The sequence below is a fragment of the Notothenia rossii genome (assembly GCF_949606895.1).
Source record: "Notothenia rossii genome assembly, chromosome: 7".
In the NCBI taxonomy this organism is placed as follows: domain Eukaryota; kingdom Metazoa; phylum Chordata; class Actinopteri; order Perciformes; family Nototheniidae; genus Notothenia; species Notothenia rossii.
The window spans coordinates 45,886,952-45,901,841 of NC_136905.1; the positions used below are offsets into that span (position 1 = coordinate 45,886,952).

General features: G+C 39.1%; 1 protein-coding gene across 1 annotated transcript in view; it reads right to left on the reverse strand.

The window, feature by feature from the left end:
- Positions 1–14,890, reverse strand: part of vps13b (vacuolar protein sorting 13 homolog B) — a 460,668-nt gene that overhangs the window by 32,418 nt on the left and 413,360 nt on the right. Inside the window, 2 exon segments of the mRNA XM_079694034.1 lie at positions 8,576–8,751; positions 9,188–9,271. Of these exon segments, the coding sequence (XP_079550160.1) occupies positions 8,576–8,751; positions 9,188–9,271 (260 nt within the window).

Genomic DNA, 14,890 nt, shown 5'->3' on the forward strand with positions numbered 1-14,890 from the left:
GTTGTCAGATTTTCAATTTCAGGTTTTAACCAGGAGATGGCGCTTCATTCACAAATACAGAAAGACAAGTTTCATGGACTTTCAGTTGTGTTTTGAAGAGCATTTGAACACATCAATATTTTAGATCAACTAAAGTATATCTAATCTTGTAATTCAATAATATATAGTCTTTACATATTAAATAATCATAATAATAATGTAAATGTTTACATTACACTTCTTTATTTGTTATGCTCATACTTTTACCTTTACAATCGTTTGCTTTAATATGCAGTATATTTGTTGTATATTTTTGTGTTTGCTTCCTCCTGCTCCCTTTCGGACACATACTGTATGATTTATTATTATTATTAATATGAAGATATTATTAAGATAAGATAAGATGTTACTTTATTGACTGAACATTTTAGTTTAGAATGTGCTGTCCCACGGTAATTCAGAAGGCTCACAGGTCACATTCCGACCATTATTTAAAACAATAGGTGCTTTCACACCGTCTACAGCTTGATTTGTATAGAGGGAGCTCTGTGGCTGAATGGCCAGCGATTAGGTGTGGCGCATTTATCATAGGTGATCAGAGCTAACTGCCTGCCGTCAGATTTCATTTAAAAAACAGATCTGATTTTAAGACTATTTCTGCGCTCATAAAAAATGATAAGAATAATGCATATTGAACTGGTTTCATTAATTAGTGAGTTTATTTAACACTATAACCGCCAATCGGGTCAATTTGTGTGATGTGTGTGTGCAATGTGACTTTTTTTCAATAAAATATTAAAGTCTCCCAGTCCGTGACTTTTCCTGAAAGTGTGTTATGTAGCACCCTATGTTGTTAAAAATTGCATTCTAATAGCGGGATTTGACGGGTTTAGGTAGGCCTATACAAAAACCTCTGGCGGTTCTAGTGTTAAGGTAATTAGGTACAGTAGAAGCCCTTTTTTATCAGTAACGAATTTAGCAGTTGAACATAAAAGTCAACTAACTGAGGGTCACTTGCAATGACAGTATTGTGTCTAACTGTAAGCTTGTCACTCAGAGTAACCTACAGTTAATTTAGCTGCTAGAGAAGAAAGATCAGGGGGGGGGGGGGGGGGAGAGCTGTGGTTGATGGGCCATTAGTTGTGTAAATACACAGCTGAGAGCTGCCGTTTCATTCAGACTGTTTAAAAAACGGTAACAACCGACTATTTTTCAAGATCCGCTACGCTTTGGGATCCTGATCTGCCGACGAGGCTCCATTAAAATATAAATATTTTTAGTGAATTACTGAGTTTAGGCACGTTAATAACGTTTTAATGAAGTTGAATACTGTATATTCATATTTGTCAGTGATTTCATGTCAATTGTGTGTGTGTGTGTGTGTGTGTGTGTGTGTGTGTGTGTGTGTGTGTGTGTGTGTGTGTGTGTGTGTGTGTGTGGGTGGGTGGGTGGGTGTGTGTGTGTGTGTGTGTGTGTGTGTGTGTAGAGGTGTGTGTGGTTAAAACACTTTCATGAAGTGAAGGAGGTTTTCCTTCTATAAAACAGCTGTGGGCAGCAGTGAGTGTCACGGACATGAATTCATAGATCAAGTCAGACTGGTGCACACACTCTCCTGTCCTGCCAGGCGACACGCCCGTTCTAAGCCGTGTCCCTCACTCCTCACATCCTAAGCTGCATCCCCACAACGTGTATTATTTTGTTACATCGTTTCAGATGTTATGTTTCAGTTGTGGTCTGTCTATGTTCAGTGATGCAAACTTGTCACCTTTCCGCGAAATTCGCCATTTTGAATCCAAAATAGGTCGTTTGTGTGATTCATGTAGATCTGCAATACAAATATTTTTGTGGGGTATGGGGGGGTCTGGGACCTGGAGTAATCTGCGGCCGTGAGCTGTTATGTGCCATCATGACACGCATGGTGTTCTTTTTTTATATATTATAATGAAGTGCGAGCTGTGTGCTCGAGTCTTCCTGCCTGTCGGCTCTGCTCATGGATGTAAAATAAGGCTCTGCTGCTCCGAGATGATGGTCTAGCTTCAGCAACTAAATTACCTATGAGTGCGTTCGTTAATATTAACTGTGAGTCACTGTGGCACAGACTGGACCGCTGGTGAACAGCTGTTAGAACGGGCCGTTCAGGTGTTCAGAGCAGAGCTCCCTGTCGGAGCGGCAGAGCGTGATGTGAACTGAAAAGTTTTTCTGTGGCAATATTATTTAAGGAATCGTTGAGCTAGCTAGCTAGCATACATTGTCACTATCTGCTAACGTTAGCTTTAGCCTTCTATTTCTAATAGTTTTTTTCATAGGCTATAAACAGAGGTGGTATAAGTATATATATATTGTACTTGAGTAAAAGTAGAAGCACTCAGATCTTGAACTAGAATAAAAGTAGAAGTACTCAGATCTTGTACTTGAGTAAAAGTAGAAGCACTCAGGTCTTGTACTTGAGTAAAAGTAGAAGCACACAGATCTTGTAGAGTAAAAGTAGAAGTACTCAGGTCTTGTACTTGAGTAAAAGTAAAAGTACTCAGGTCTTGTACTTGAGTAAAAGTAGAAGTACTCAGATCTTGTACTTGAGTAAAAGTAATAGTACCAGAGTGTAGGAATACTCTGTTATAGTAAAAGTCCTGCATTCAAAATGTTCCTCAAATAAAAGTAGAAAAGTATTCTGATCAAAATATAGTTAAAGTAGCGACAGTAAAAGTAGTCATTTTCCAGATTGGTCCATTTCAGAATAATAAATATGATGTGTTTTATAATGATTGATCATGAAAGTGTTGTCAAAGCTGGTAAAGGTGCAGCTAGTTTGAATGACTTTGTATACTGCAGGGTAGCTTGTGGATTTACTCCAGGTGGAACTAAAGTCTGATTTAACACTTGATTATATTTCACATGATTTATCCACATCTGTGAAGTAACTAAAGGTATTAAATACATGTAGGGGAGTAGAAGTACACCATGTACCTCTGAACTTTAGTGGAATAGAAGAACAAAGTAGCAAAACATTGAAATACTTAAATAAAGTAAAAGTATCTCAAAATTGTGCCAAAGTATAGTATTTGTTGAGTTTATGAACTTAGTTACTTTACACCATGTGGCTATAAAGATAGAAAGACTAAGCCTTGCACAGAGGCATGAAAATACATTTTCAAAATGCTCAACAGTGCTGCCAAAATTATAAACTGACTGCTACACAATTAAAATAAATGCTTTTATATATTTCTATTAGATGACTCTTTGGCGTTTCTGTTATTATTAACACTGCTGCTTTAGTTAAATGTGCAATACCATGTTCAGCTATGTTACTATTTAAAATGTTATTGTTGTTACATCAGAAGATGTACATATTGGAATGATTTCTTAACTTACAGTAGGCTATTTTTTACAATGTGTGTTGGAAGGATTTATTAAATTACTATGAATATTGTCATTGTTGAAGGCTTTTAGAGAAGGATGAACTATAAGCCGGAATTACATAACATTTTATACCTAAAAACATAAAAGCCACAATAAATAAATCACAATTATTCTAGTTATTTTTACCTCCCGTATTGCTTTCAACCCACCAGCTTTTATGGTGTTGTTACGTCACTAACTGTAAGCTTACAGTCACATACAGTCTATGGTCACTCAGAGTAACCTACAGTTAATTTAGCTGCTGGAGAAGAAAGATCAGGGGGGGAGGGGGGAGAGAGCTGCCATTTCATTCACACTGTTTAAAAAACGGTAACAACGACGGATTATTTTTCTTAGCGGATGCATGTCAATTTAAATCAATACATACAACTATTTTTTAAATCAATAAAAACATTTTCTAAATCCATAAAAGCATTTCAATTAATATTGGGAGTCATGTCGTTACTTTGTTGAGAATGTGGCCGTGTAATAAGCGGGATAATTTGCAGCGACTTGTTCTTTATGGGGAAAATAACACCCGCCATGCAGATCAGGATCCCTCCGCTACGCTTTTGGATCCTGATCTGCCGACGAGGCTCCATTAAAATATAAATATTTTTTGTGAATTACTGAGTTTAGGCACATTAATAACGTTTTAATGAAGTTGAATACAGTATATTCATATGTGTCAGTGATTTCATGTCAATTCGGCGAACATAAACATAAATAATCGTGGTGAAGATTACAATTAAATTAGGATTAAAAATCGAGAGCCGGGCTGCATTTCCTCCCGTTCGTTTTTTTCGACTAAACAACATTATTTTGTTAAATAACAACATGGTGATGTTTTGTAAATGATTACATGTCTCTTATTTAGCACAGAGTATGATATCCGTGACATATGAATCTTAACAAAGTTCCGCTGTACATCCAGCGTACTGTATCTGACTTTATTTCACATGAGCTCCAGTGTGGAACCCCACTGCACCCCCTGGTGGATCAATGTTCCATTGCAGCTGGCTTCATTATAATTACATTTATCTATCACGGGGGCGGTCTCAAGTCAAGCTGGAGGTTTTCCCTTGAGCGAGGGCAGATCAAGTACCAATCACGGCCCTCGCGTTTCAACTGTCTGAAATGAATCACTACATCTGTATCATTTAAATATTGTGACATGACACATGAGGTACCATAGTGGTGTTATAAGATATCATATGACCTACAGATTGAATACATGGTATTTATTTTATGTGCAAATTTGAGGCAACATTTTGAAAACTGACTTTGCTTAGTGGGACCTAACATATTAGCAGATATACAGTAAGGAGCTGTCTCTCAAAGGGGGTTTGGTGAGTATGAGAGAGTGTGAACACACACCGACCGAGAACCAGGCGCAGCAGTGATTTACTCACAAAGTGGCAAAGTGACTCACACCAAGGGCGCCGGAAGCGGGGGGGGCCAGGTCCCCACTTTTCAGCCCTGCCCCACATTTTCGCAGCAGCGGATGCCGCGGAACACTGTACAAATCCTGTTTCAATAATTCCCCTCTACTCTAAAGTCGCATCTAAAACGCGATCTGATCTAGCTTTGTATATTTTGTTATTTTTTATTGTTATATTCAATCTCATTAGCTACAGGCATTTTTGAAGCTTGTAAAGGGAAGATGACAGCTCGCCTCTCACTCGCCACTCTGCTCTTCCTCAGCGCCGCTCCCCCTCCCTCCGCTGAAATTATGAATGTAAGGCAAATATACTAATCATAGCAACCCGATATCACGGCAAGACGTGAACATGTGAGGATTTACCATGCTGGGAGACGTGAAGATGTCACGATTTCGTCCCTTCAAACGTGACAGTTACACTGTATTGTTAACCCATGTTAACCAGTCGAGAAATAACCGGAAATACCAAGCAAATGCTACCCCGACGTAATGATTTATTTTGTAATAGTCATAGCCGATTTTCTTGTTGCCCCAGCTGGTCGACACCTCTTTTAGCAGAAACAAAGGCTACATTAATGTATTAAAGCGATGTTAATCCGTGCGTTTGGATGTGGAATTAACGGACGTGACGTTGTGCGATTGAGTTGCCAGGCAACAACCGTAGTTATATTTAAAAACATGTTAGAAGGCCTCAAGAAATACTTTAATGCAAATTAAAATGTAAATGTGAAGGAATGTGTGTATAACAAGTCACGTTTTCAGTTTTGGCGGCAGTTCTCCTGTTTGTCTAGAAGTCTTCTCAGCAGGGCTCTATAAATAGAGAATTACGGCAGATATGTAATATTTAATGCAGCTGAACCGTGTATTACAATGCCGTTATGTGATGACTTTCAAAGAGAAAAGCAAGCACACTCGGAATAAAGTATTACTGTATTTTTAAAAAACGTTTTCAGATTTCACATCACATAAACACCAAATCCCGGCATGCATTGCGGCTAAGCCATCCAATTATCGAGCTGAGGATCTTGCCTACGTCTGTTTCCGGTTTCGTTTATGACCGATGTATTTTGTTATACACACATTCCTTCACATTTACATTTTAATTTGCATTAAAGTATTTCGTGAGGCCTTCTAACATGTTTTTAAATATAACTACGGTTGTTGCCTGGCAACTCAATCGCACAACGTCACGTCCGTTAATTCCACATCCACACGCACGGATTACAATCGATTTAATACATTAATGTAGCCTTTGTTTGTGCTAAAAGAGGTGTGGACCAGCTGGGTCAACAAGAAAATCGGCGTAATCAAGTGTGACTATTAAAAAATAAATCATTACGTCGGGGTAGCATTTGCTTGGTATTTCCGGTTATTTCTCCACTGGTTAACATGGGTTAACAATACCGTGTAACTGTCACGTTTGAAGGGACGAAATCACGTCTCCCAGCATGGTAAATCGTCACATGTTCACGTCTTGACGTGATACCGGGTTGAATCATAGATAACACGGCAGGGTCCGTTAGAGTTTGTTTTCATTTGATTTCAAATAAACAAAGTCTTGGCTTTCAGAATATTAAACTTGTTTCGGCAAATTCAGATGATAAATATAACTTTGAAGCTTGTAAAGGCATAATTACAAGCGGAGAACGGAGTAACTTTACGTTACAGCAGGCATAACAACAGCCGGGGTTTCACAATACATACAAAGGCAAAAATACACAAACACGTACACCCACCCACCCACCCACACACACACACACACACACACACACACACACACACACACACACACACACACACACACACACACACACACACACACACACACACACACACACACACACACACACACACACACACACACACACACACACACACACACACACACACACACACACACACACACACACACACACACACACACACACACACACACACACACACACACGCTCCCCCCAGACCAGTAATCCAAACGACAATATCTTCCCTCCGTTACTACTTTGATCATTTGCTCCGCTAATAATCAATCAAATCGATGGACCCCAGAGAAGAGGAAACTTTGAAGGCCTTTTTCTCAAAATGATGACTCTGTGACAGTCATTATATAATGTGACATATTTTGCTTAATATTTGGAGTACAAAAACAATCCTGATATCATTAGAAAGCTAGGAATCTCGCCTTTCCAACAGTGTATACAACTCAAAATGTGTCTTCGGGTCAATGCGACTGATTTCGATGGAGCAGGTCACTTTGCATTAGGTAAAACAAAGCAGGCATAACAGGAAGAATATGTACATTGTAATCCAATCAAATAGGACATTGTCACACCATTCAAATGTATCCATGTAAATTACAACCAATACAAAAGCTTAGATGTGTTTATTTGTTACGTTGTTTACGCTATTTGTTACGTTGTTCTGTGTGTGTCAGCCGTTAACCTAGATAGATACACTTGAAAACATGTCAGAAGAACCGACGCATAAGAAAACAAAATACTGTCAAACTGAACATCATCAACTTGAATGTCACATCCCTGACATCGGCAACTCCGGAGCCTGGCCCTTCAAACCCAAAACCCAAAAGCAGTAGCTCTGCGGCCGCAGAGGCTTTCAAAACCGCCGCCGCCAGCATCGTTGAACCGAAACAGGCTGGTTCCGACTGCATGGAGGTTTGTTGTCTGGACATTGTGACGGGCAAATTTGGTGAAAGGAGAACCAGTGGAGAACAGAGCAGCTGTCTTGGTGAGTGACCGGCGTTAGCTACAGTTAATGTTAGCTAACGTCAGTCACATCACAACATTGTAAAGTTAGCTATCATATATCAGGCTATAACTAAAGTAGTATTGATAATATAGTAACGTTACTGGCAGGACTGTTGATACTGATCCATAATAGAAACTAATGCGCAAGTATTAGCCGTATCTCGCGTTACTTAATGCAACTCCACACTACGTCTTACGGTGCTGTGTACCGTAGGGGAGAGAGAGGAGCGAAGGGGGGGGGAGAGAGAGAGAGAGAGGAGTGAAGTCTTTTCCTGTTAGGAAAACTGTGGACTCGATGTCCTGACAGGCTGGAGTTTGTGCAACCTGCACAAACACAAGCTCACCATGATTACAAATGGTGAAATGCAATGTAAAATTACCGAAAAAATACCAGCTCACTAATACCGCTCAAACCAACTACAAACTACTACCGCGGATTGGGCAGAGAAGGAGTCCGAGAAAGTTGCTCCCCCATGTGACGTAATATGACACGTTTGATGTATGACGTTAAAAAAAAGCAGTTTTTAGTAGCAGAGCTCAAAACGGCTCCTTTCCCTCTGAATTCCTGCCCTTATGTCTTGTAAAACATATCAAATCCTGCATTCACTTTTTTAATTGTAATTTTCAGGCAAGGTTAAGCATAAATGTAGTAAAAAAACAAACCTGGAAGTTGCTCTTTAAGTAAGTGTCTCTATCTTTGCTGAATGGAAGCATGAAAAGCCCTTTACAGAAGACCAGAGTCAGAGCCTGTCTTTTATATAATACTAATAATATTAGTGTAGCATCATATTTATCTGCAACTGTGTAAAATATACCATCCTCAAACATGATGCAAAGAAATAGAAGGTCAAAGTTATTAATGAAGCTTTAATGCTTCAAACTATTTGGTACAGCTTTACTGAGTTTTCAGAATATATATCATCTTTATTTGACTTTGCCTTTGAAGGATGTACACTTGTAAATGTTAAAAGCAAGTGAGATGTTCTTTTCTTTTTACCTGGCCTGGAAGGTGAGGTGGTGTGTGAGGTCGGCCTCCGTGTTCAGCAGGGGCTCCTGGTGGCCCTGGCCCTGGATCAGCTGGCTCTCTCTCAGTCCCAGACTCCTCTTCTCTACGTGGAGGATTACTGGATCTGGCAGGTGGCTCCTCATAACAAACAGTGGACTAAAGACCACCTGAAACAGGACATTCATACAGAACAGTCTTCAGTTAGTGGATGTTTTCATTAGCTCTTGTTAATCCATATAAAGTCTGTTTTCTCGTTTTGGACTGTGAATGAATTAAAGCTATTCTGATAAGAAACACTGGGTTCAAAATACAGAAGCAATCGATATCACAATAGCACAGATTGCATAACTTAAAAACAAACAAACCAAGCTGGTCTGTGGAAATGTTTTCTCACAAAAATGAGAAGTTCTGCTTTACCACATCCGCTGTCTTTTATGCATATGGGTATGTAATGCTTTGGTGCTCCTTCGTCATTAACTAAGAATTGCTCTTACTACCTGGCAATAGCTAGAAAAACCTCCAAATAAACAGATACAGTGTGAGAAAAAACAACAACACAATCATTCCACATTATGAGAAAACACGTTATGCAGGGAGACTCACCACTCTCTGCTGCGTGTGAGTGTCAGCTTCAATTTTGAAAAGAGTGCACCAAACATAGAGCAAAGTTCCACTGGAGCAAGGCACCTGAAAGAGACACACTGCACTGTTCAGAACATGTCTACCATTGATGTACAGGATTGATAGGAAAAGATAGATCAAGAACACTGAAGTGCAACTTCATTGTGTTTGTTTCTGGTTGTAATGCAAAAAAAAGGATATCTGATGGCTTTGCTGCCTCTTGTCACTGACAGAATGTTAATTGCTTCCACCATTGTCATAAAAAAATGTGGTTGTTGCTTCTTTCAGTAGATAAAAGTTAGATCTCCCTAAAGCCTGCCAACACACTTTCAAGAGGTGACTGTTATCTGCCAGATAATCGGACATTACAGACAGTTCAATCTTAGCAAGATTGAAGTGCTGGGAATGTGTCCACCGAAAGGCTGGGCATGTTCCTGCTGTTGTCCCGTTTACTCCTTGCTCCTCATTAACGCCTTGAGATGCCAAGGCACTTTACAAGTGGTCTAGTTTATGACAGACTGTGGACTTGATGTACTAGTGGGGACATCAGAGTGGGGCAAAGAGACAGAACAAACATCGGTTTTGATATAGTGGGCCTTGCAAAACAGCCTTGTTGGGATGAGGGAGTGAACATTGGGAAGCAGATACTTTATAAGCCTGATCCACAGGAAACACTCACAGCTGGAATGAGGTCAAGATGACCTCCTGTACTTTCTCAAAAGTGAAGTACAAGGGTAATGAAAGATGTTGGAAAAAATGGATAGGGAGGAGGAAGGTGAGATATGAGGAAGAGGAGTTACTTCAGATGGATAACCGATACAGATAGCAAGGAGACAGATGAGAAAGGAGACACATATTCAAGGCGGAGAGGCCGGACCAGGTGGACGAGCTAAATGCCAGAGCATGAAGTAAATAAAGAAAAGGAGTTAACAACTACAAGATAGATGAGTGAGGCAGTGTGTGGGCGAAAGGTAGAAGAAAGGGAGGGAACAAGAGAGTGAAATAGCAGGAGACAGACAGAGATAGAGAGTTCTGCGGACCCAGCTACTAGTCCAGGCAGCTCTCTCATTCAGAGCCAAGCCTCCATATGTGTAATGAATGTCTGATAAGAGATAACAGCACAGACTGGAATAGTCTGAAATGTTCAGACACACAGAAGCTGGAGCTGCAGAAACTAGCAAGCTGTTAACAGCATGGGGATTATATAGGCAGGAAGAGAACAGAGAACAAGATCTAAAAAATACAGAACAGAGCCACACAGAGCCAGAGCAGCAGGGACGGGGAGGAGAGATTTTCTGGCCCTCATCCAGCAGTGTGAAAGTGCCTTCAAAGCTCTCCTCGTGCCCACATATCAGCTAGTGCTTCCTGTCAATGGTTAGCGTTGTTATGAGAGGGGATACACTGTATGTTCTGCCTCTCAACATGGTCTGGTTATGGGTCTGCGTCCTTTGTAAGCCTATCTGAAAGGAAGATCTCAATCTGTTTTCTGACTGTGAGAAGCTCTGCCACTGCGGCCACCCAGAGAGAGGATCCGTCACAGCTGGTGGTCTACTCACCGGCTCCAAATGTGTGTGTGGCTGAAGAGTCAGTTGGAAGTTGTTGTGCGAGCAATGAGAGTATTTATCTGTGTTCGTGTAGGACAACCATATCAAACATCAGTAGTAGTCCACATGCGGCATCAATCACATTAGTATGCATACAAAGTGACAGGTGGGCCCGCCCCCAATGATGCTAATGAGCTAAGTCCCGCCTCCCTTTGCTCGAGGTGTTATCACACGTAGGTGTAGGTACACTAGGCAGATTTAGCTTTTTTTTATCTCGTTGTCTTTCTCTTTTTTTTGGATAGAGTTTTATGTATGACAACTTTACAACTGGTAGAAAGTTAAGTACTTTTTCTGAACAGATTTTCTCTGGTTTCAGGCTTGAAAATGACATTCCCAGAACAAATGACCATATTTTCCCTTCTAAAAGGGTTAAATTAATAATCTTTTTTCTCAAAGTAATGATAAACCTGTGAGTTGGATGTCGACAAGTCAGATTCAATATAGATGTTTTTTATGTTAAAGAAAATTCAGATTGAACATGGTAAAAAACTTTAAATGATAGTGTCCGTCCAAAATATATTTTGTACTTATAGTGAAAACCAGAGCCGGCCCGACCCATTAAGCGACATAAGCGGCCGCTTAGGGCCCCGCAGCCACTAAGGGGCCCCCTAGCAAAAAAAAAAAAAAAAGTTTTTTATTTTTAATTTAAAAAATAAATAAATCTCAGTACACCGTCGCCGTGATAAGCATGTTTAATTAATTGTGTTAATATGCCTAGATTGCCTACTCTCAAAGTAAGGTATTATATTATTGAGTCAATAATATAATACATTAACCGTGCTTTACCTGAACCTCATCATGACACAAGAGAGGACGGCAGGATTGTAATTTCCCGTGTTCAGTGAATGCAACAGAGGCAAGACACCAGACCAGCCAGAGAGTTGAATGGAAATAAACATCTGTCTTATTGGCTGACAGGTACCTATCATGTGAGCTGTGACAATGTTTAAAATAAACTGTCAGTCGGACTCAGAGTTTTTGAAGATGGACATAAGAAAACATTTTCTTAAAAAATACGACAATTTTCAAGTGGTGGCTCACACAACAACCCCAGAGCCACCACTTGAGCCAGGTAAACAAGGTATGTAAATGTCAGTAAACTTCCAAGTAATGCGAACATGTAAGCAAAGCATAAATTACAGCTACGTTGACGTTACTTTGAATCGCGGGGGTAAGCTAAACCGTTAGCAAGTAGCTATAGCTAGCCAGATATATTAAATAAACACTTTGTCATATCATCTAAATGTAATGTTTTTTAGCGTTATCTGGTGATTTCAAAGAAAGCTCTCTGGGAAATGTTGACTTACTGTTCGACATGAAGCTAGAAGCTACCTTACAGTACACATTTGATCCGGAGTCCTGTCAGTTAAAGTGTTTCACAGTTAGCTTAGCTAAGCATCAACCTAGCACTGAAATATATGGATGTTATGTGACAGTATTTCTGAGAAAAAGTCAGCTGAAATGGTGGCATAGTTGCCACTGCTTTACATGTCAACAGCATGTTTGAATGTATTTGCAGCAGTAAATGTGGCTGTTTGGCCACTGACGTTGCCATAACAACACTGGAATTTAAATGTGCAACCTCTTTTTGTGACAGATTTTTGCAAGAAATTATAATTCTTCTGAATGATATTCCTATTGACAGCTAGTTTCTATGTGAACATTATATGATGGACAGCCAGAGAGAATAAATGAAAAAGAGTTATGAAATACTATATGACAAGTGATAGTGATTTGTAAGATATCCATAAAGAAAAATCTGTTTACAGTTCTGTTTCATATGGGTGTTGAGATATGTATCCATAGATCTCTTAATGTTTCTCTCAAAGTGCACCAGATTGATGCTTTTAAATTCAATATTTAAAAAAAATCTTCCCGGGGGAGCATGCCCCCCGACCCCCCTAGAGGAGGTGAGGACCCCCTTAGACGATGTTAGGTCCACGGTGTTTACATGCTTATTTATACAATATGTGTGCTTATGCTAACATCATAAGACAAAAGTTGGTTCCGTGTTGTGTGTAGTGAGAACGCGCTAGAGTGAGGGGGCCCCCAAGCCAAAGCTTGCTTAGGGCCCCCAAAAGTCTAGGGCCGGCCCTGGTGAAAACTAACCTTGGATGATGGGTTAGTAGACTAAAAGCTTTAGGAACCAAAGTATAACATATAATAAGTACCCTGTATCAAGATTGATGCAAAACAAGTGATATTTGACCTTTTTAGACAGATTTAGCTAAAACAAACCTCTTCTGGGGCCATTTGGGTTGATTTTTCATATCTCTGGCCCCCCTTGCTGGATTTTGACATGTGACATCTCTTTCTAACCGTCAGAGCCAATGGAATCGAGGGGAACTCCCACATAGTCCTTATTTGGTAATGTGTGTGTGTTAGACTGCCGCATAGCCAAGACCGGAAGCAGCAGCAGCTAATGGTGGCTACCATTAGCAGCTAACTTTTGCTCTGCGATTTTTACATAAAAATGGAATTATGGATTATAAATTAAATATTTTTTTTATACAGAGACGTTAAAAACCTGTGGATTAACGGATTCAGCCGCGTTTTTTCTCGTTTTAATGCCATTGAACACGTCTTTTGATCAGATTGACAGCTACGGTGAGACGGTCTCCCTAGAAGCTCCGTAAAGGTACGTTTTGTGATGTCTGTGTTTGCTTCCCCTGTCGCGAGTTCGGATCACTCAGTGATGATACCATATACCTAAATAATCTGTGGAACCTCAGCTTTAATCAGATATCTTGTATGTGCAGCTACGATAAGTAATAAGGGTACTTTTATCTTGAGTTCTGTGCCAATATCCGTTAGTATTTTTCGCTAAGGGGTCATTTAGATGCTTCTTATGAGAGTTGTGTTTTGTTTGTATCGTCAGTTAGCTGAGATTATTTCCGTTAATCTGGTATAACACATTAATAGGTTCTTAAATATTAAGATCCCCTGAGACACAGTGTCGTGAAAAAAAAAAACAGGGTCCCCGCTTGGGGTTTAACAGGTTAAGACTGTGACTCTTAAAGGCAATTTGGGATTTTAAGACAATCCAGTTTTCTGGAAATAACTTAAATGATTTTTGTTTTTTCTCCTACAAAAGATACTTATAGTTACAATTTATTGGATGCAAAACTTTATAACTTGGTAAAATATTCATTGATTTGTAATGAATTGAGTTTCTTAAAGAATCAAACACTAAATGGAGAGTTTGTGATTTAAACACAGTTTATATAATTTGACTAACATTGCTTTTTAAAATATATGTTTTTTAGATGACTTTACTGGTTGCTTTTTTGCATTTTTTTTCTGCTACCAAGATACTTTTTAGATACAGTTTGTTGTCTGAAAACTTTACAACTGGTAGAATGTCAGTCACTGTGTAACACTTTTTATTTTCTTAAAGACTGTGACTCTTAAAGGCAAGTCTGTCATTTTTTGAAAATAAAATACTTTGTCTGAATACATTTTCTTTTACGGAAGAGGATTTTTTTTGGGGAGGATTTGAAAAAAAACCATTTTTTTTTTGTTCTGAGAAAAAAGTCAGAATTCTGACTTTAATCTCAGAATTCTGAATTCCTCAGAACAAAAAAACATTTTTTTTTTGGGAAAAAAAAGTCAGAATTCTGAGATCAAAGTCTGAATCCTGACGATTTTCTCAGAACAAAAAAAACAAAACATATTTTTTTCAAATGCTCCCAAAAATAATAATAATGTGGCCCTAATCCTCTTCCGTATTCTTTAAAGGCACTTTTGATTTTAACGCTATTTCAGTGGGACAATCCAGTTTTGTTGACATCAATGCTTTTTTCTCTTTTCTTGTGTTACTAAAATACTTTTAGACACACTTTGATGTATGCAACACTTAACAACTGGTAGAATATGAAGTAATTTGTAAGGAATTTGGTTTCTTTTAATGGCCGTTTTTAAACACTTGTTCAGTTAAACAATGTGGTTTTTTTTTCTGATAACCTTACATATTTTAGTTATTTACTGCTACCAAGATACTTTTAGATACACTTTGATGTATGCAACACTTAATAAAGGGTATACTATGAAGTACTTTGTAAGAAATGGGGTTTTCTTTAAT